The following is a 23,094-nucleotide window of genomic DNA, read 5'->3' as shown; positions in this document are numbered from 1 at the left end:
ATGTAACATTCAGTCTGAAACAAAAAAGAAGCTTTTGGAAGCATTCACAGGCAACGTTCTTGAGTTTTTGTCTCTGGGGTTTAGGTTGCCGTGGCTGCTGTCCAGATGACCACTAGTTCATGTCAGCATGACTTCCTCTTGGGCAGTAGTGTATTGCTTTCTAGATTCACCCTTAAATTTTAGTGGTAAGAATTCAATAATTCTCTTCTTAGCCAGGTATAGTTGTTATGGATGACATAACTTTAAGCTGCACTGCTGTCAAGTTAGGATAGTGGGCTATCCTTCACATAGTGAATCCAGTCATTCTTCCCTTGAAGGTAGAGGTAGTATTCTCAACATTCCCACCTTCTGTTACCTATTATTCTAATGTTAATTTGATCGATGAATGAATTCAAAATTCAAAGGAGAAAGCAATATTTTTGGTGCATTATGTTTCTTTGAGAAAACATACCTGATCACATTACATTAAAACCCTCCCAACGTAAATTACTTTTTTCAGAGAATACTTAGCCTGTCTCATTATGATACAACCCTTACTTAAAACTGTCATATCACTGGTCAAGGGGAGGTTGTTGGTAAGAGTTTCTTCCCTTTGTCTACATGAAACATACACAAAGAGGCCTGTTCATCGTTTCAAGAGGACTGGATTCAGGAGGTAGTGGAGTTTAATTTCGCAATGTTAACGTGATCGGGTAAATTTTTGTTTTAAGAAACATAATTTACAAAACTATTGGGGGGTATTTTCAAGAAAATGATGGTTTCAGTTCTCAGCAGTTAAAAAGAAAATGACAGAAGAAACATGCATCTCCATGGATTCCTGGGAATTCTTTATGCCAGTAAATTTTAAGTCCTGGCAATAAATACATTTTTTTTAACCCTCAGAGATTGCAGATCTAGTTAGTTATATGTGATGTTTACATTTATTGCCACAAATATTTTATGCACAAATTAATAAAGAGATAAGTATAGTCCATATGTATAATGTTTACATATTTATGAAAAAAAGCTCCCCTATCCCCAGTATAGCAGTTATGATCTCCTTCATTTACTCTTATCATTTTCAGGTGGAAAATTCAGATTTCCAAGGTGTCAACATAATTGCATTCCGCAGAATGAACCAGATGGATATCAGTGGCAATGTTGTTACAGACCCAGATTACCTGCCTTCACTGAAAGTGAGTACCCATAACTTTTCTGTTAAAAATTCTATTGAATGGTTGAAAATAGACCCCATTTTTCTGACTCATATACAGTACACAGACAACTCTAGTTACAACAACTTTCATTAAAACAGAATATTCATTTTTTAAAACATATTTGAAGAGTACTAATGGCTGAATAGTAAGTTTGATCTTGATAATGGACTTTGACAGGAATTTCCCAGTAACAAGCGTGCATATTTCTTTTCTTTTTTTTTTCAAAGTGGCATAGTAATTATCTTGAACTTTACAGTTGTTAGGAATATGCCTGAGGTTAGAAAAGACTATTATATTTAAAATATTAAAATAGTTTTCACTGTTGGAAAATGTGTATAAAATTGTTCAAAATATTTGCAACAATATGAAGCATACATTGATATTTTTGATAAATATTTCTCATTTCCACATGCTGGCTTAACAGTGCTGAGTCATACTCAGTTATATTACAGGCATTAATGTTACAACAGTGGAATTGTTGCATTGACAAAATGACTAGAAACAAACTTGGTTGTCATAAAGAAAGTTCACTGTACTTCAGTATTGCACAGAGTTTCCAATTGTAGCAATTATTTCCTCTAAATTTTCAATCTGGTATATGAATACTTTCACAAAATATTTTCTTTTCCAATTCTCTATCAACTTTTAAAAATGTGTGAATTTATCGTTTTGAATATTGGACAAATTCAGTAATCTTAAATTGTTTTCAGATGTTCGATTTGATTTGTTACAGCTTATTTCATTAATAAGTAGTTCTAATTATACTGTGTTGATAGCAGATTTGCATCCTGTTTTATTGTTTTGTGACCTGATGAAAAATCTAGTGAAATATTTTTGTTACCTATTATTCTGAGAAAAAGAACTCCCCAGTAACACTATGTACAAAAAAAACTTTTCCAAAACCTTTATCATGCTGAAGATAAATGTCAAAATTACCATGCTTACATATTGGTGAAAGCCATTTGATGTATTACTGTAATTCTTTTCAGCAAACACCTTAGATTGTTCAGTCAGAATCTAGATCTTTGAATACCACCATTACTTGTCTGTATGTCAGAATACCATCTGTACTTGTCTGTGTGTCAGAATACCATCTATACTTGTCTGTGTGTCAGAATACCATCTATACTTGTCTGTATGTCAGAATACCATCTGTACTTGTCTGTGTGTCAGAATACCATCTATACTTGTCTGTGTGTCAGAGTACCATCTATACTTGTCTGTGTGTCAGAATACCATCTATACTTGTCTGTATGTAAGAATACCATCTTTTATTTGTTTGTACTTGTCTGTATTACAGAATACCGTCTGTACTTGTCTGTTTGTCAGAATACCATCTATACTTGTATATGTTAGAATACCATCTATACTTGTCTGAACATCAGAATACCATCTATACTTGTCTGTGTGTCAGAATACCATCTGTACTTGTCTGTATGTAAGAATACCATCTTTTATTTGTCTGTACTTGTCTGTATTACAGAATACCATCTGTACTTGTCTGTTTGTCAGAATACCATCTATACTTGTATATGTTAGAATACCATCTATACTTGTCTGAACATCAGAATACCATCAATTCTTGTCTATGTTAGAATACCATCTATACTTGTCTCTATGTTAGAATACCATCTGTACTTGTCTGTATGTTAGAATACCATCTATACTTGTCTCTATGTTAGAATACTATCTATACTTGTCTGAACATCAGAATACCAGCTATACTTGTCTGTATGTCAGAATACCATCTATACTTGTATATATGTCAGAATACCATCTATGCTTGTCTGTATGTCAGAATACCATGTTTACTTGTATGTATTTCAGAATACCTCCATACTTTTCTGAATGTCAGAATACAATCTATACTTGTGTATAAAAATACAATCTGTACTTGTCTGTATGTCAGAATACATCTATACTTTTCTGTTTGTTAGAATGCCATCTATATTTGTCTGTATGTCAGATCCAGCAGCAAATGCATAGATCCAGATTTGCCAACACAGAATGTGCCAGCAGATCTGGGTGTGTGCAGTTTATTCAGATTAATTAGTAGAACAAGCAACATAGTCCCATATCAGCTGTTACATTGGATCAGTATTGTAGCAGTATGAACTGACTTTTACCTAAGTGCATGTGGTAGGTGGTGTGCCCATAACATTCACTTATCTATCTTTCAGGTTCGCTTGTTCCGAGATGACAACCAAGGTGTGCCAATTCAGACAGTATCTCTGGGTGTAGTCAGTTTCTTCTACCTGCCCTCGCTGCAGATTGATGATCAAGTAAGCCCTGCTAGATAACAGTGTTCTAACTCTGTTAAAAAAATTCCAATTCAGAACACAACAGGATTTTACCAAGATTGGCTTGATTCAGATTTGCTACATTTATTCATGTGAAGAATACTAGATCTACACTAAGAATACTAGATCTACACTATAAGAATACTAGAATTACACTATAAGAATACTAGATCTACACTGTAAGAATACTAGATCTACACTATAAGAATACTAGATCTACACTATAAGAATACTAGAACTACACTATAAGAATACTAGATCTACTCTACACTGTAAGAATACTAGAACTACACTATAAGAATACTAGAACTACACTATAAGAATACTAGATCTGCACTATAAGAATACTAGAACTACACTATAAGAATACTAGATCTACTCTATAAGAATACTAGAACTACACTATAAGAATACTAGATCTGCACTATAAGAATACTAGAACTACACTATAAGAATACTAGATCTACTCTATAAGAATACTAGAACTACACTATAAGAATACTAGATCTGCACTATAAGAATACTAGAACTACACTGTAAGAATACTAGAACTACACTATAAGAATACTAGATCTGCACTATAAGAATACTAGAACTACACTGTAAGAATACTAGAACTACACTATAAGAATACTAGAACTACACTGTAAGAATACTAGATCTACTCTATAAGAATACTAGAACTACACTATAAGAATACTAGAACTACACTATAAGAATACTAGATCTACTCTATAAGAATACTAGAACTACACTATAAGAATACTAGATCTGCACTATAAGAATACTAGAACTACACTGTAAGAATACTAGAACTACACTATAAGAATACTAGAACTACACTGTAAGAATACTAGATCTACTCTATAAGAATACTAGAACTACACTATAAGAATACTAGATCTGCACTATAAGAATACTAGAACTACACTATAAGAATACTAGATCTACTCTATAAGAATACTAGAACTACACTATAAGAATACTAGATCTGCACTATAAGAATACTAGAACTACACTGTAAGAATACTAGAACTACACTATAAGAATACTTGAACTACACTATAAGAATACTAGAACTACACTATAAGAAACTAGATCTACACTATTAGAAAATCTATATTACCAATCTGCGATTTCAGAGTAAACATTGGTGAAGTTTGTAATTGTTTATAACTGAAGTTTACATTTTAATCCATGCTTCAAATTTTGTTGTCCTACATAAACAGTAGCATGAACAACTCATGTCAGACCAGACCGTCAATATGCTCTTATGCACTGTTTGGAAATATACACATTGGCTAACTTGGACATTGCTCACATAGAAAATTTGATAATGGATAGCAAATCATAGAAACATAAGGACACATAAAGGTTACTGCTCTGTTTTAAAATGTTAATCCCATTCCTACTTGAGTTGTAGAAATTATACGTTCCACTCTGAACTCACTGGGCAGCTGCAGTTTGAGTTGGAAACAGAGTTGAGAGGGTCCCACTCGAATGCTAATAGCTAAACACAAATTTGACCTTGTCAGACAGGTCATGATGTTTTTACTTGGCTATTTAAGGCTTCAAGACAAGTCTCAGCCATATATAGCTCACCTACTGCGTATGTCGTACAGCTTGTACTACACCCCCATTGTCATGGTCAGCTGCCTCAGAGATGGCATTGGTATAGCAGATGCACACCTTTAATATTTAGGTCAGTTTCTTGCATGCCATTGCATGTGCAGTCTTTAAATTTTATATGTGCATATATCCTGAGGAGTGCCACATAACAATATAAAAAGTAGGTGTCTATGACCTGGTTCTTGAGCAAATACCTGGTAGAATGACAGATCAGTTATCACAACAGTATAGCAAGAGTGGAGGATCGATCTTTGAGTCTTTCAACTGATTATTGGAAGCAACTTTTTTTTTTTACATCCCCCACAAAAATTCATAAACATAAAAAGTATGAAGACTTAAAATTATTTTTATTATTATTATTATTATTATTATTATTATTATTATCATTATTGCAGAAATACACAATAAAGCTAGAGAGTACACTGCCAAAAACTACTCATGACTATAGTCTACCCGAAGTCAGCCTAACAGCCAATGTCTCATATAAACATGTCACCTTCAAGTTTGAACCAAAGGTTTGTTCCTACTCATCATTTCTATATTTCTTCTCTTTAATATTGCTAAACCCTTTATTTATTTCTCCTTATGTCTTTGTGTCTGTCTGTTTGATTTCCTATACACTTGTGCAAAAGTTTTAGATCTGTAAGCAGGAAATGGAATAGTACAGAGATTTTCAAACTTACAATGTCCCATAGTACAGAATGATTCATGTATGCATTCATGTATTTTAACTGCAATATTTGTGTACATTTTAAGTAAGGTATGTTATGTTATGGCATCCGTCCATCTGTTAATTGACATTTTTTTGTACTGCCGTAACTTTGTAACAGTTGGAGAGACTTTCTTAAAACCTTGCCCATGCATATATCACAAGTATTTGTGATGCATATTATACCATTTCTGTCCACCAGGTTCAATGTTAATTTCAAGGGAAAATGTAATTCTGTGACTTGCATTTTTTTCTTCAGTATAACTTTTGAATGAATGGATATTTTAAGGAAGCATTGCCCAAGGATATATCTTGGACTAGACAGTTCATCACATACCTTGTAGTCCATCTTGGGGTCAAGGCCATAGCAAGGATAAATGAACTAGTAAACATATTTGAATGAAACTTTAACATGTATAGATCATGTGATACATTCCATAGCCATGCCCATTGTGTCAGAAAGGGAAACTGTAACTCAGATTTGTGTCCTTTTCTGGATTATAACTTTTAAACTCCTGAAGATATATAAATGAACGCTTTACCAGTTATGTACAATGACTAGACAATGTGTCACATACTATAGTTATACCCCTTTCTCTAGATCAAGGACACGGCAATGGAAAATATTTTTTTGAACCATTGAAGATAACTTAATGAAACTTTAGCATGTCATATATCTTGAGAGTGCCTCAGTCTCAGGTTACAGCAAGAGATAATGTTAGTCATTGACCTGTTTCCTTATTAAACCTGAGAGGGGATGAAACTTTACCTAGGTCCACATCTTATCATACAGTAGTCAAGTTCCAAGTTCAAAGGTCAAGGTCAATAGTAAGATGACATTCCAAAATTGTATCATGTGCCATTTGCAAGAACAAACTTAAAGACCTAATAATGTTTCCTACCTGAAATATCCTCAGCATGTTTTTTATTTTTTAATGTTTTCCTTATTTCATGGTGTTTGTTTTTGTAATAATATTATTATATGTTTTTTATCTTATAGGTATTGTCTAATGTTGTAAAGCGCTTAGAGCTTCTAAAGATTTGGTGCTATACAAAGTCCTCTATCATTATTATTATTATTCTTATTATTATTATTTGTGGCACTTTTTTTGTATGTTGATAAATGTATGTGCATTGATATCTGTGTATGATGAAATGTGCCCACAAAAAAGCCTTCTGTGTTTGTGATTCTAAAATACACAAGCAAAAACAAGAAACAAACAAACAATTAGGTTACTGAAAGCCCATGATTTTTTGGGGCTTCAGAAGAAATGAATGCCTTACCCTCACCAATATCCAGTTTAGCTATAAAAACATTGTCTTCATTTCAGAGGAAATCATTAGACCAGGAGCTGACTCAGAGCTCCATATTGGTTCTTCCACTAACAATCCTGGTTCTTTATGCAGCCTACAATTATGAAAAGGTTGGTAAAAGTTAATTCTTAGATTTTAACTAAAATTGCAAGGTTGTTAGAATTGTCAAATTTTCACAAATTTAGCAAGGGAACTGATTTCGATAATGGTCACATTTATGGGTGTGATGTTGATTAGTATGTGTTTCGACAGTCATTTGTAGACATGAAAAAATGGCAAATAAATTTACCATGTTGTTGAAGGTTTATACAGTGTTTCTTACTATAAAGCCCCTCATCATACAACTGTCCCATTTGTAATGCAGGTATGGTCATAATCACATTAAACTGGTTACCATTTATACTTGCTTATAAGTTGAAGTCCAACTGCAAACAGTATAGACCCTGATTTGCCATTGTATGATGCACTGGCAGATAAGGGACTAAATTGTTTGTTCTACAGATTAGGTATGAGTTATCATTACATTTTATCTTAAATGTAGATTAATTTATCTTCCATTTCCAAATTGACTGCTCCAGTGGCCTAGTGGTTAGAGCAGCCAACTCGGATGCAGGAGGTCGCAGGTTAGAACCGTGGCTGAGTCATACCAAAGACTTGTAAAAATGGTACTAGCAGCTGCCTCGCTTGGTGCTCAGCATTAAGAGGTTAGTGTTAGGATTGGTCGGCCTGGTGTCAGGATAATGTGACTGGATTGGACATGATGCTACATGTCTGCGGCATGATGCCCCAGTGCTGGACATCACTATAAAATTCCACACTGCAGACATTGTATCGATATGACTTCTTAAAGCTACTTGTTAAAATTCGAAATCACACACACACACACCGTTTCCAAATCAATGCATAATTCGTACAGACATTTAAAAAAGTGAAAATTGAAGTTGTTTGTTTTGCTTGTTTATTTTATATATCATGTATAAGATGCAGAGTTTTAGAGTTCTTAATGCCTGATACATTAGCAGTCAAATGTGACTTCAGAATAACCAGACTGCATGGAGTGACTGATTTGGCTATATATATATATATATATATATATATATATAATATGTTCACATAGATCTGCAGTCCAATATGGCCATTTAGATCTGCAGTCCAATATGTTCACATATATCTGCACATAGCTGCCAACCCTCACGAATTTGGTGTGAATTTCACGACTTTTTCAGCAATTCACAGATTCACGCCTTAAGCCAAAAATTCACGAATTTTCCAATTCTCAATTATTTTAAATCTTTAATAAAATAACCGATTTCCCGTTATGCGCTAGTCGTGATATTCGCAGTTGCCAAAACGGTCCGGTACTGCTGGTCACGATATTAGTAGATCTACAGCCGATTAGTACAGTTGGCCCAGTAACAAGCATTTTAGCCTCTTTTAATCTATATGTATAAGAGTAGTTTTACAAATGCTTTTGAGAGAAACTGGGGCTTAACCGGAAATTTGCTCCGCACATGCGTCAAAACACTGATTTGAGTTACCATTCAGCCTCGCATGTAAGATTTTGAAAATGTCTTCACCACCAAGGAAAAAGAAATGTATTACTCAAAAAGTGAAGTTTAATTTGGAATATATCAAAAATTGGCCGTGCATTCTGCCATTAAACATTGATATTCATTCATGCTTCTTGCGCTCAGTGTGTCATCGCAGAGATGATGTGAGGAAGAATGTCGGTTGCAAAAAAACACGTAGAAGTTGGGAAAATTAAGAATTCGCAGATTTCATCTCTGGAATATTTTAAACCATTTGCGGCAGACCTGCAGGCTACCAACGCTGAAGCATTATTTGTGAGTTTTCTTGTCGAACGCAATCTACCTTTATCAGCTGGAGACCATGCTAAACATTTGTTCTGACAAATGTTCCCGGACTCGAAAATCACATTTTTTCCTGTGGAAGAACCGAAAATGCTGCAGTTCCTGTGCATTACTCACAGCAACAGTGACAGCGTAAGAATATTTTCTTTAGTGAGGAAAATTAAGACAGACTTTAGGGCCTCCTTAGCTGCAGAAAATTTGTCAGCAATTTTAGTCCCCAAGATCAACCTGCAGGCAATAAGTCGGAACTGTTTAGAAAACAAATTTACGATCAAGCAGTTGAGGAAGTTCAAGTCTGCCACAGTATAATGTCTTGATAAATAAATATTTCTGCATATGTGTAGTGTTTTATATTTATTTTGCAAACTTGATATAGTGTAGTATTGATGGTCGGAGTGGTCAGAGTGGATGGAGTTATTGTCATGGTTTTTTTTTCACAAATTCATGTCCAAATTCACGACTTTTTATCCCTATTTTCACTAATTGTGAGCCTGGAAGGTTGGCAGCTATGTCTGCAGTCTAATATGGCCATTTAGATCTGCAGTCAAATATGTTCACATATTTCTGCAGTCCAATATGGCCATATATGCATGCAGTCCAATATGGCTATTTAGATCTGCAGTCCAATATGTTCACATAGATCTGCAGTCCAATATGGCTATTTAGATCTGCAGTCCAATATGTTCACATAGATCTGCAGTCCAATATGGCTATTTAGATCTGCAGTCCAGTATGGCAGTATAGATCTGCAGTCCAATATGGCCATAAAGATCTGCAGTCCAATATGGTTATTTAGATCACATAGATGTGCAGTCCAATATGGCTGTTTAGATCTGCAGTCCAATTTGTTCACATAGATCTGCAGTCCAATATGGCTATTTAGATCTGCAATCCATTATGGCAATATAGATCTGCAGTCCAATATGGCCATAAAGATCTGCAGTCCAGTATGGTTATTTAGATCACATAGATGTGCAGTCCAATATGGTTATTTAGATCTGCAGTCCAATATGGCAATATAGATCTGCTGTCCAATATGGCTATCTGTGTCTGCAGTCCAATATGGCTTTTTAGATCTGCATGCTAATATGTTCACATAGATCTGCAGTCCAGTATGGCTATTTAGATCTGCAGTCCAATATGGCAGTATAGATCTGCAGTCCAATATGGCCATAAAGATCTGCAGTCCAATATGGTTATTTAGATCTGCAGTCCAATATTGCTATTTAGATCTGCAGCCCAATATGTCCATATATGACTGCAGTCCAATATGGTCACATAGATCTGCAGTCCAATATGGCCATATTGCTCTACAGTCCAATATGGCCATATAGCTCTGCAGTCCAATATGGCCATCTAGATCTGCAGTCCAATATGGCTAATTAGACCTGCAGTCCAATATGACCATATATGACTGCAGGCGAATATGGTCACATATATCTGCAGTTCAGTATGGCCATATATGACAGCAGTCCAATATGGCCATATAGCTCTGCAGTCCAATATGGCTATTTAGATCTGCAGTCCAATATGGCCATATAGATCTGAGGTCCAGTATGGCTATTTAGATCTGCAGTCCAATATGGCTATTTAGATCTGCAGTCCAAAATGGCCATATATGACTGCAGTCCAATATGGCCATATAGATCTGCAGTCCAATATGGCAATATAGATCTGTAGTCCAATATGGCTAGTTAGATTTTCAGTTCAATATGGCCATATAGATCTGCAGTCCAATATGGTCATAGATCTGCAGTCCAATATGTTCACATAGATCTGCAGTCCAATATGGTCACATATTTCTGCAGTCCAGTATGGCTATTTAGATCTGCAGTCCAGTATGGCTATTTAGATCTTCAGTCCAATATGGCCATATAGCTCTGCAGTCCGGTATGGCTATTTAGATCTGCAGTCCAATATGGTCACATAGATCAGCAGTCCAATATGGCTATTTTCATCTGCAGTCCAGTATGGCTATTTAGATCTGCAGTCCAATATGGCCATATAGATCTGCAATCCAGTATGGCTATTTAGATCTGCAGTCTAATATGGCTATTTAGATCTGCAGTACAATATGGCCATATAGCTCTGCAGTCCAATATGGCCATCTAGATCTGCAGTCCAATATGGCTAATTAGACATGCAGTCCAATATGTCCATATATGACTGCAGGCTAATATGGTCACATATATCTGCACTTCAGTATGGCCATATATGACTGCAGTCCAATATCGGCTATATAGCTCTGCAGTCCAATATGTTTATTTAGATCTGCAGTCCAATATGGCTATTCAGATATGCAGTCCAATATGGCCATATAGATCTGCAGTCCAATATGGCCATACATGTCTGCAGTCCAATATGTTCACATAGATCTGTTGTCAAATATGGCCATTTAGATCTGTAGTCCTATATGGCTATTTAGATCTGCAGTCCAATATGGCCATATATATATGCAGTCCAATATGGGTAATTAGATCTGCAGTCCAATTTGTTCACATAGATCTGCAGTCCAATATGGCTATTTAGATCTGCAGTCCAATATGTTCACAGAGATCTGCAGTCCAAAATGGCAATTTAGATCTGCAGTCCAATCTCGCAATATAGATCTGCAGTCCAATATGGCTATATATGTCTGCAGTACAATATGGCTATTTAGATCTGCAGTCCAATATGGTTATTTAGATCTGCAGTCAATATGTTCACATAGATCTGCACTCCAATATGGGTATTTAGATCTGCAGTCCAATATGGCCATATAGCTCTGCAGTCCGGTTTGGCTATTTAGATGTGCAGTCCAATATGGTCACATAGATCTGCAGTCCAATATGGCTATTTAGATCAGCAGTCCAGTATGGCTATTTAGATCTGCAGTCCAATGTGGCCATTTAGATCTGTAGTCCGGTATGGCTAATTAGATCTGCAGTCCAATATGGCTATTTAGATCTGCAGTACAATATGGCCATATAGCTCTGCAGTCCAATAATGGTTATTTAGATCTGCAGTCCAATATGGCCATATAGATCTGCAGTCCAATATGGCCATATATGTATGCAGTCCAATATGGTTATTTAGATTTGCAGTCCAGTTTGTTCATATAGATGTTCAGTCCAATATGTTCACAAAGATCTGCAGTCCAATATGTCTATATATGTCTGCAGTCCAATATGGCTACTTAGATCTGCCGTCCAATATGGTTATTTAGATCTGCCGTCCAATATGTTCACATAGATCTGCAGTCCAAAATGGCAATTTTGATCTGCAGTCCAATCTGGCAATATAAATCTGCAGTCCAATATGGCTATATATGTCTGCAGTCCAATATGGCTATTTACATCTGCAGTCCAATATGGTTAACTAGATCTGCAGTCCAATATGTTCACATAGATCTGCAGTCGAATATGGTTATTTAGATCTGCAGTCCAGTATGGCTATTTAGATATGCAGTCCAATATGGTCACATAGATCTGCAGTCTAATATGGCCATATAGCTCTGCAGTCCAATATGGTTATTTAGATCTGCAGTCCAATATTGCTATTTAGATCTGCAGCCCAATATGTCCATATATGACTGCAGTCCAATATGGCCACATAGATCTGCTGTCCAGTATGGCCATATAGCTCTGCAGTCCAATATGGCTATTTAGATCTGCAGTCCAATATGGCCATATAGATCTGAGGTCCAATATGGCTATTTAGATCTGCAGTCTGATATGGCTATTTAGATCTGCAGCCCAACATGGCCATATAGGTCTGCAGTCCAATATGGCAAAATAGATCTGTGGTCCAATATGGCTAGTTAGATCTTCAGTTCAAGTCAAATATGTTCACAGATCTGCAGTCAAATATAGTCACATAGATCTGCAGTCCAATATTGCTATTTATATCTGCAGTCCAGTATGGCTATTTAGATCTTCAGTCCAATATGGCCATGTAGCTCTGCAGTCCAGTATGGATATTTAGATCTGCAGTCCAGTATGGTCACATAGATCTGCAGTCCAATGTGGCTATTTAGATCTGCAGTCCAGTATGGCTATTTAGATCTGCAGTCCAATATGGCCATATAGATCTGCAGTCCAGTATGGTTATTTAGAAATGCAGTCAAATATGGCTATTTAGATCTGCAGTTCAGTATGTTCACATAGCTCTGCAGTCCAATATGGCCATATATGACTGCAGTCCAATATGTTCACATAGATCTGCAGTCAAATATGGCCATTTAGATCTGCAGTCCTATATGGCTGTTTAGATCTGCAGTCCAATATGGCCATATATGTATGCAGTCCAATATGGCTATTTAGATTTGTAGTCCAATTTGTTCACATACATGTGCAGTCCAATATGGCCATATATATCTGCAGTCAAATATGTTCACATAGCTCTGCAGTCCAATATGACCATTTAGATCTGCAGTCCAATATGTTCACATAGATCTGCAGTCCAATATGGCTATTTAGATCTGCAGTCCAATAAGGCTATATATGTATGCAGTCCAATATGGCTGTTTAGATCTGCAGTCCAATATGTTCACATATATCTGCAGTCCAGTATGGCTATTTAGATCTGCAGTCCAGTATGGCAGTATAGATCTGCAGTCCAATATGGCCATAAAGATCTTCAGTCCAATATAGCTATTTAAATCTGCAGTCCAATATGGCTATTTGGATCTGCAGTCCAGTATGGCTTTTTAGGTGTGTGGTCCAATATGTCCATATATGACTGCAGTGCGATATGACAATATAGATCTGCAGTCCAATATGTATATTTAGATCTTCAGTCCAATATGGCCATATAGATCTTTATTCCAACATGGCCATATAGATCTTTTGTCCAATATGGTCACAGATCTGCAGTCAAATATGGTCACATAGATCTGCAGTCCAATATGGTCACATAGATAGCAATATGGCTATTTAGATCTGCAGTACAATGTGGCCATATTGCTCTGCAGTCCAATATGGTTATTTAGATGTGCAGTCCAAGATGGCTATTTAGATCTGCAGTCCAATATGGCAATATAGATCCACAGTCCATTATGGCCATATAGATCTGCAGTCCAATATGGCCATATATGTCTGCAGTTCAATATGTTAACAAAGATCTGCAGTCAGATATGTCCATTTAGATCTGCAGTCCAATATGTTCACATAGATCTGCAGTCCTATATGGCTATTTAGATCTGCAGTCCAATATGTTCACATAGATGTGCAGGCCAATATGGTTATTTAGATCTGCAGTCCAATATGGTTCTTTAGATCTGCAGTCCAATATGAATATTTAGATCTGCAGTCCAATATGTTCACATAGATGTGCAGTCCAATATGGTTATTTAGATCTGCAGTCCAATATGGCCATATATGTATGCAGTCCAATATGGCTATTTAGATCTGCAGTCCAGTATGTTTACATAGATCTGCAGTCCAGTATGGCTATTTAGATCTATAGTCCAATACGGCCATATAGATCTGCAGTCCAATATGGCTATTTAGATCTGCAGTCCAATATGACCATATATGACTGCAGTCCAATATGGTCATATAGATCCGCAGTCCAAAATGGCAATATAGATCTGTGGTCCAATATGGCTGTTTAGATCTGCAGTCCAATATGGCCATATAGATCTGCAGTCCAGTATTGCTGTTTATGTCTGCAGTCCAATATGGCTATTTAAATCTGCAGTCCAATATGGCCACATATGACTGCAGTCCAATATGGTCATATAGATCCGCAGTCCAATATGGCCATATAAATCTGCAGTCCAGTATTGCTGTTTATGTCTGCAGTCCAATATGGCTGTTTAGATCTGCAGTCCAGTATGCCCATATATGACTGCAGTCCAATATGGTCATATAGATCTGCAGTCCAATATTGCAATATAGATCAGCGGTCCAATATGGCTATTTAGATCTTCAGTCCAATATGGCCATATAGATCTGTAGTCCAACATGGCCATATAGATCTGCAGTCCAATATGGTCACAGATCTGCAGTGAAATATGGCTATTTAGATCTGCATTTTTTAATTCATTGCTATTTCATAAACCATTGAGGATTTTCTTTTGTTCAGTTGATGAATCATTAGAAAATTAAGAAAATTTTGCAACATGCTTATTCAACCTTTTGACATTTTGGTTAATGTCACACATTTTACAAGCATGGCTCTGTTTTTGACATGCATTTTCTGGCCTTGTTCATTGCTGTAAGTAACATATGATGTCTTGAATGGTGTGGATATTGCAGAATTAGATTTCATCATTGATTTATTTCTGCTATGACACTTATAGCTGCTCATATTGGCTCATGCATAGGTTTGCAAATCACTTGGTCCCAATGCCACATTTGTTGAAAACCCCCCAGAAGAAAACACATTTAAATAATGATGGTCTTCACAATGTAGTTTCCATGGATTTTGTAAATGTATTTTGCAGATAGGAACTGCTTCATTGCATCATAATTTTGAAAGGTGTATCATACTATCATCAGTACATAAATATAAGTATACATTTACATGGCTCTATATTTAGATCTACTGGTCATAGACTAGAAAAGCTAATGTGATGGCCTTTTGTCCATCATCCTTCATATGTCTTTCAGTATCCATTGGCACAAGTTTGTTGTTGCTACTCCTAAATAATATGAATATTGCCAATAAACTTTTCAAACTCATTCATTTCAAAGTATTGTTAGTCCTAAATGTCAACAGTAAAATAATTTTACTGTTGCAACAGGTGGTTATATTGACTTTGTGTTTTCATTGAAAGACCTCTTATGATGTCTACTAGGTCTTAAATGAAAAAGGTGCTGATATGACATCCATTAAAACCTCTACATTGGAAACCTTCTTAATAGATGGTCATATCAGCAAGGTGTTTTTCATAAGAAGACTTCTTGTGAGCTCTTGCTGGATCTAAATGAGAATGCTGCCAATCAAAAGTCCTATGTGGCCAACCTGAAGATCTTGTGTTTGCTTACTCATCCAGAATGGATGGTCATATTGATATGGGGATTTCACTACAATGACAATTGTGATGATCTCATGAACCAAACATGGTGGCCATCTTGAAAATTTTGTTATTGCTACTCCTCCTGAACAGATGGTTGTATCAACATTGGATTTTCACTGAAAGACTTAATGTGATCTCTTATTGGTCATAAATTAAAATTGCATCACTTAAACAGCCAGTACAGCTGCCATGGTGAAGATCTTGAAACTTTTGTAATCACTCTTCTAAATGGGTGGTCATATTGTCATGATGTTTTCACTGAAAGATTCTTTATAATGTCTAATTGTTCCTAAATCTAAATGGTGCCTTGAGACATCCAATATGGCTGTCATAACAGCCAGCATGACACTCTTATCACTACTCAACATAAACAGATGGTTATTTTGCAATGAGAATTTTTGCTAAAAGACTTCATATGACATCAGTTGGTTCTGTTTGAATATGGTACCAATATGACATCCGGTATAGCTGCCATTTTGTGAATTCTGCTTCTTTTGGAAATTGTGACATTCTGACAATGAGTATTGCCACCAGACCTCCTTCTTAAAAATCTCTTGTAGTGATGGCTGTTGGTCATGCCCAATTTGGCCACAACAGCATCCAGCTTGAAAATAATTTTGTAATAATTTTTCGTCCTAAATATAGACATGGATTTTCACTAAAAGTCATTATATCGTAACTAGTTGGTCCTAAATGAGAATTATACAAATGCGAGATCCTGTGTGGCTATAATGGCATCATCCATAAAAACTTGTTGTAGTACCTTCTCCAGAATGGATGGTCATATTAACACTAGAAGACTTCTTATGGTATTTCTTTTGTCCACGCTTGAAATGATACTTCCTGGACATCCAAATTGGCCACCATGGTGGTCATCTTGGAATTTTGTTATCACTAGTTCTGAATGGATGTCATACCTTCATAGAGTTCACACTAAAAGACTTTTGAACGAAATAAAAATTATGCAGGTGTGATTCCAGCACTGCTGCCAAATCTTTTGATAGTACTAACTGTTTTATAATTTGACCCAGCTAGAGGATACATCTGAAGAATAACTTGAATATCACTTCAATAACTTCGTTATCTTGTTTTCTCCAGAATATATTCTTTATAGAGTTAATAAAACTTAGCATGTGGGTTTATCTTTACATCATCTGAAACGTATTTGTTGAGCTTCTGTCTGTGATATCAGAGTCAAGATCAAAGGTCACGACAAAGAAGTTTATACTGCACTTACAGGTATCATGTCAATATGTTAACTCAGTCATAAGAAATTAGTTTTGTTACCAAATTTGGTACGTTGAAGTATCTGAAGAATACCAGGGATTGTTTCAATGCTCAAATGGTTAAAAAAAAAAAAAGGCTAAATCTTGGATTCCTGGAAATTTGTATGGCCAGTAGAGTGTTAGTCCCATTGAGGGGTCTCACTGAATTTACAATTATATCCATAATATTTTACTTTGTTAAACTCTGTTTACTTGTTTTTTATGTCTTCCATACTCTTGTGTATTTTCCTAGGTTTTGCCATTCCTTGGGCAGCTGGCAAATCAGGTTCAGCAGTCTGTGAATACAGTAAATAAATCAGTAGCAGAGAATTCAGCTGCTCCAGAGACCAGTCCTTCTGACTCTCCAATTCAAAAGAAAAAGAGCAAACCTAGGAAAACATAATGATGGCTGTGATATTTAGTATTGTGCAATGGTTTTTGTGAAGCCTGTCTTGTTGGAAGTTTGACAAAGCAGTTACTTTGGCACTGATATGTGTGACCCAAGATTATGCTCCATATTAAAGTATTTAACTTTTTAGCTAGATAAAAGGTGGGGTTTCTTATTACTGAGAATGAGTTGTTGTATATAGTGATAGGATATAGGCAAGGTTATATGAAGGAATTGTACTTGTTGATGAATATCTTTTAATTACAGGCACATTTTACTTAGATTTAATCTATGTAGATAAAATTGGTTAAATTTGTGCCATGATAGGAATTGAAGATAATTATGTTTCTGCCAGGCTGAGACTATGGATGTTTTTGGAATAAATGTTTTCATGAGAGGTTTATTGGTTTGAAGGTATTCCTCTATGCTTATGGCATAGAGTATAATCTATTTTACCAAATATAGTTTGTATTATTAAAAATAGTAACAGACTTTATAATATTACTAAAATTTGTAACAAAGTATAGATCTACTAACTTCAATTTCTGTTGATAGTTTTTATCTTCCTCAGATAATGTTGCACAGATGGTACAACAACAGTAGAAAAAGCATTTGAAAGGAAAGAGCATTAATTTCTCAAAACATAGAGCAGTAAGTTTACAGTAGTAAGCATGAATAGCACTCTGTTTAGATAACAATCACTTCAACCATCAGTATTCTAAATATTTTGAGTTTTAATAGGCTATTGTTAAATGTATGAAAGAGATCTTAGTTAAAGGATCTGTGCAGATTTGAAATTCAGCATGCTTCTTTTGATGCATAAAGTACATTTTAAGCCTTTGTTTGTTTGTATGAAGGTGGTATAATGTTTTGCAGTTGATATGTTCATCCTAAATCTTGTTTTTTAGTATAAATTGTAGCCATCAGAATGCACACATTTTAACATGGTCATAAGTAAAAGACCCTGTTGGGTTTTTAGGCTATTGCATCATTTTTTCTCCAAAAAGTTAATATAAATAGGGTCATTTATTTATTAATATTGTATAAGAAGTCATGCATAAATGAATTTTAGATGGATATTTTGATTTCAGAGTCATATAAACTGTTAAAGTTTATAGGCAGAATAAATAACCCTACTGTGGAAGGCTGGCAACTCCATCTGCTTTATTAGCATATGGGGAGAGGGAATTTGTTCAAATTTGTTAATAAACTTTTCATGCATATGCTTACAACATTTTGTTTAATAATATTCAGCCCTTAAATATTGTAGATATTGATGTTGAAAATTACTTTATAATTCAGGAGAAACAAAGTCAGTTGTCTAAGTCTCCAAATGCTTGCTAAATTTATTAAGTCTTTTCAGAAACTGCTGTTATGCAGTTGGTCAGGTCCTAATTTAGCGGAGCGGCAGTAGTGTCAGATGTGACATTTGCTTGACAAAAAATGAACCTGTAAAGAATTTTAGGTTAACATGAGTGTTAAAATTTTAGTTTAACATCGTTACAATTTTAGATTAACATCATTGTTACAAATTTATATCAACCTCAAAATTAAACTTTTAGATTAACCTCATTGTTAAAGTTTTAGGTTAATCTAAAAGTTTTGGATTAATTCAAAGTCAGCGGTTTAGATTAATCTCAAAGCTTTGGATTAATTCAAAGTCAGCGGTTTAGATTAATCTCAAAGCTTTGGATTGACCTCAGAGTTGATATCTTAGATTAACCTTGAAGTTAAAGTTTGTTACATTAACATCATAGTTAAAGATTTTTTGTTTGCAGGAAATAAATATGTCAGGCTTAACAAAATTGGGTCTTTTTTAAAGTCTAAATTGTATTCATATTTCTTAAATGTCTTCACCTGTTTGGAGGCAGGTAGTGTTAGTATGTATGTGTAACATTAAAAAGTATATTCATGGATTTGTAAATGGATAATGTAACTTAGAGAACAGTGGAAAATTGTCATGTATGACATCACAGCTTGTCATTAATTAAGTGAATTTAAATATGAATGTTGTCTGTGTGCAGGTTTGATTAACTGTAGAATAGCCTATTGATTTCAATTCTCAGAATCTTCTGGGGAGTTAGAGACAGGTGAAATAATTTAGTCAAACCTGTGTACCTGCCAATCAAGAGAACAGCTGTAGTTTTTATGTACAGGTAGTCATAATACACAGATATTTTACTCACATGTCATATTATAATAATCAATATTATTGTGAGTAAATGAAAAACAGTGGGTGGGCATATTTTGAATGCATTTACAATTACATTCACATCAAACCTTACAGGTTTTTTGTACATGAAAATCTAAGTTGATTTTATGGATAACTTTATTTCATTATGATTTCATTTAGTACAGTTGCATACATTTAGTTTCTAATACAGTTTAAAGCACAGAGCCAAACAACAAAGCATGATTTATGCATCTTAATTAGGTAAATGTATACCTGAGAGATATACAATAGAATTTATTACCTGGATAGGTTTGATTGTTGTCAGATACTTTAGCAACCTGGACTTTGATTGGTTAGTGGATGTCATATTGAATTATATCACAGCAGAGTGGAGTGTATAACATGGTTATATTGAGGGTTACATCTAATTCTGATTCCATGCCAGTAACTTTGTTGATAAATTTTTTGATAATTCGTACAGAAAATCAGATACATTACCTGCTGTCATCTATGTTTCAGATGTTTCCAGTACTTTATATTTGTTTGCAGAGTAGAATAACTTACTGTTGCTGCTTTAATAAAGATGGAATATATTTTCCCATTTCATGCTTTGGAGAATCGGTTTAGACTTCATTTTATTCTCTTTAAGATTTAATTTTGAGCCCCATTTGTTCATAAATTGGGCTGATCTCATTTCTTTAAATAACTATTAATTATCCTGTCTGTATGGGTAGATGTGAATAAACTATTTATGATGATATTTTCCACATTCTTTGTATTTTATGAAAAATAGGCAAAATTATGGCCATACTATCTTGCTGACATTAAGTCAATACATTATTTTTGCTATGAAGTGTAACAGTGAAAAATGTATGGAGCTGGATGGGAACACAAAATCCCTCTAAGGGTGCATTACACCTTCAGCTGTCCATACCAGCCAAGTTCACATTTTGCCCTGCTTTTCAGAGACCTGTCCCTTTGGTTTGATTTGCCACAAAGACACCTTCTATGGGTTACAGAAATTGAACTTGAAAATCTTAGTCAGTGCCCAATATAAATGGGTGAAAAATTCATGGCCTGATCAAATCTTAAACCTGGAATCATGCCAACGCTAGTCAAGCACTATTACCACTCTCTACTCTCTTTTGTTGACACTCGTTAGCTCCATCCCAGCATGTCTTGCTGGTTAGAATTTAGAAGTGACACCATGTTTTTCTAAAAGTGTGTTTCAGTGTGGGTTTCCCCTGTCCATCCCATCAGTGTTGCAATGTTTTTGTTTCAAGAATAATAATAATGTGATATATAAATTTAGTCGTGGTTACTCTTTGTTTTGTTCATCAAGTCTATGAGTTTCAATATGCCTTTAATAAGCTTAGTTAGTATACTCTCTTTCCTTTGTTTGAGCTGACAAAGGGTCTGATTTCTATCAACCTTGCTTAGAACTTTGGATTGTAAGTTTCCACTACTATGTTCCCCAAGTTTTCTTCTTTCCTTTTTTTTGACAGTGACTTTGCCAGAGTCAGAGAGTCCTTTTGTGGTGATATTTATGCTTGCAATGTTGTTTGTGTGTTGTATTGTTGTTAGGACACCATTATCTAGATCAATATCCTTAGTTGTTTTCCTTATCTATCTTCTAGTGTTTTAAATCTGAAAGTATGTTTTTAATCAGAAAAGCGGTGTATAAATAAATAAAATGTCTGCATGTTTGTTTATGTTGGTGAGTGCATGGTTTGCGTGTATTGTGTTTTTAGTTATGTCTATATGTCGTGGCATATTAAGGTCTAATTTTTTTTTGTGTCGTATTATCGCCTTAGTACTGTTCATTTTTTATCTTTACTCCAACTCCTTTGTTCTAATTGATTGTGCCTTAGCACATGGACAACATCTTAAGGGTTTTGTTTAAGTTTTATTTGAATGCACCATAGTGCATGAGATTTCCAAGCTTTGTATATTTTAGGGATTGAAATTTTCCACCACGCGGACGTGATGGAAAACATTCCCTTCTTTAGATGTTTCTTATGTGACTCAGTTTCTTTGTAGGTTTCCTTGTGGTTTCCGAAATATTATACCTGCAAGGCTCTTTCCTAGAGTCTTATTTGAGTACTATTTATGGAATCTCTATTTGAGAAATCGTGCAGGCATTTTGATAGAAATGTTTCTTTTAGTTAGCTTGCCTACCATAAGGGATTGAAATTTTCAATCACGCGGACGTTATGGAAAACATCCCATCTTGAGAATTACAAATGTTAGTGATATTATGTCATTCTTGAATTGTCTTTTGAAGTGATCAGTCATGTTCCTTCTCATTATTGGTTATAGCTTTGTGAGACGTTTACAGAGGTTGCCATGGCTTCCCCAGTTGTGTCGTCAGCCTGTTGATTGGACTGTTTTTATGGAGGGCCGCCCTGGGGCACGTGTGGAGAGTTTCCTCCTTCATTGAACCCATTACCTGACATTGTATTTTTAAAGATCAGTGAAAATGACATTGGCGTCATAGAGCCTAATCTGATTGTGAATCACTTGATACAGTTATGTGATTATTTGTTACGTCATGGTGTGTCATTTGTTTGCATTGGTTCTATATTGCCTCGCTTCAGTGTGTGTAGATTATTCCGGTCTCAGTACAGTCAGAGAGCTTGTATGGTAAACCAGGAGTTGGATTGTGTTTTCCAAGGAAATACTTATGTTGCTGTATGTTCCATTCAGGGATGTCGGAGTGTTTATATGGATCATGATGGAGTACATTTAACAGCTAATGGGAATCGCTGGCTTTATTCTAGGATCATCTACATTGTTCAGCATCATGTCCGTATTGAAAGAGTGGGATTAAATTGAACATTTATTGTTGGAGTATCTCTTTTTGAAAAATAATTTTTTGATAATTCTATAGTTGTCTTACAAGGGCGAGACCCCTGGGATGAGGCCTTGTTAAAGTGCCAGGGTGTGGCATCCCCAACCAGGGGCCCTGAGTGGCAGAGTGGTCTTATGCGTGCACCGTTACGGATCAGTGTCATCTCACCTCTGTCTGCGTGGGTTCGAGTCTTAGGCTCGGCTAACATGGGTACATGAGAAAGCTTGCCAGTAGCTTCTCATGGGTCGGTGGTTCTTCCCTGGGTTTTCCAGGGTTATTCCTCCTCCAATTATACCGACCGCCATGTATAGCCTATCTTGTGCTGAAAAATGGCGTTAAACCCTACAAGAACCTACTAACTGTGTCTTTTTCCCCATATTTCTGTATTTTTCCTA

At 35.4% G+C, this 23,094-nt stretch overlaps 1 protein-coding gene across 1 annotated transcript in view; it reads left to right on the top strand.

The window, feature by feature from the left end:
• The window catches only part of LOC149793311 (BOS complex subunit NOMO1-like), a 185,666-nt gene extending 165,058 nt beyond the window's left edge, over nucleotides 1-20,608 (top strand). Inside the window, exons 26-30 of the mRNA XM_089967278.1 lie at nucleotides 1,065-1,175; nucleotides 3,377-3,478; nucleotides 5,521-5,640; nucleotides 7,166-7,258; nucleotides 17,541-20,608. Coding sequence (XP_089823404.1) covers nucleotides 1,065-1,175; nucleotides 3,377-3,478; nucleotides 5,521-5,640; nucleotides 7,166-7,258; nucleotides 17,541-17,690 — 576 coding nt within the window. The 3' untranslated portion in view covers nucleotides 17,691-20,608. The remainder of the gene's footprint in view (nucleotides 1-1,064; nucleotides 1,176-3,376; nucleotides 3,479-5,520; nucleotides 5,641-7,165; nucleotides 7,259-17,540) is intronic.
• The last annotated feature ends 2,486 nt before the right edge of the window (nucleotides 20,609-23,094 follow it).

Source organism: Sinohyriopsis cumingii, chromosome 8 (genome assembly GCF_028554795.1).
Source record: "Sinohyriopsis cumingii isolate HCF-2022 chromosome 8, ASM2855479v2, whole genome shotgun sequence".
NCBI lineage: Eukaryota > Metazoa > Mollusca > Bivalvia > Unionida > Unionidae > Sinohyriopsis > Sinohyriopsis cumingii.
This window is presented reverse-complemented; position numbering and strand designations above follow the sequence as displayed.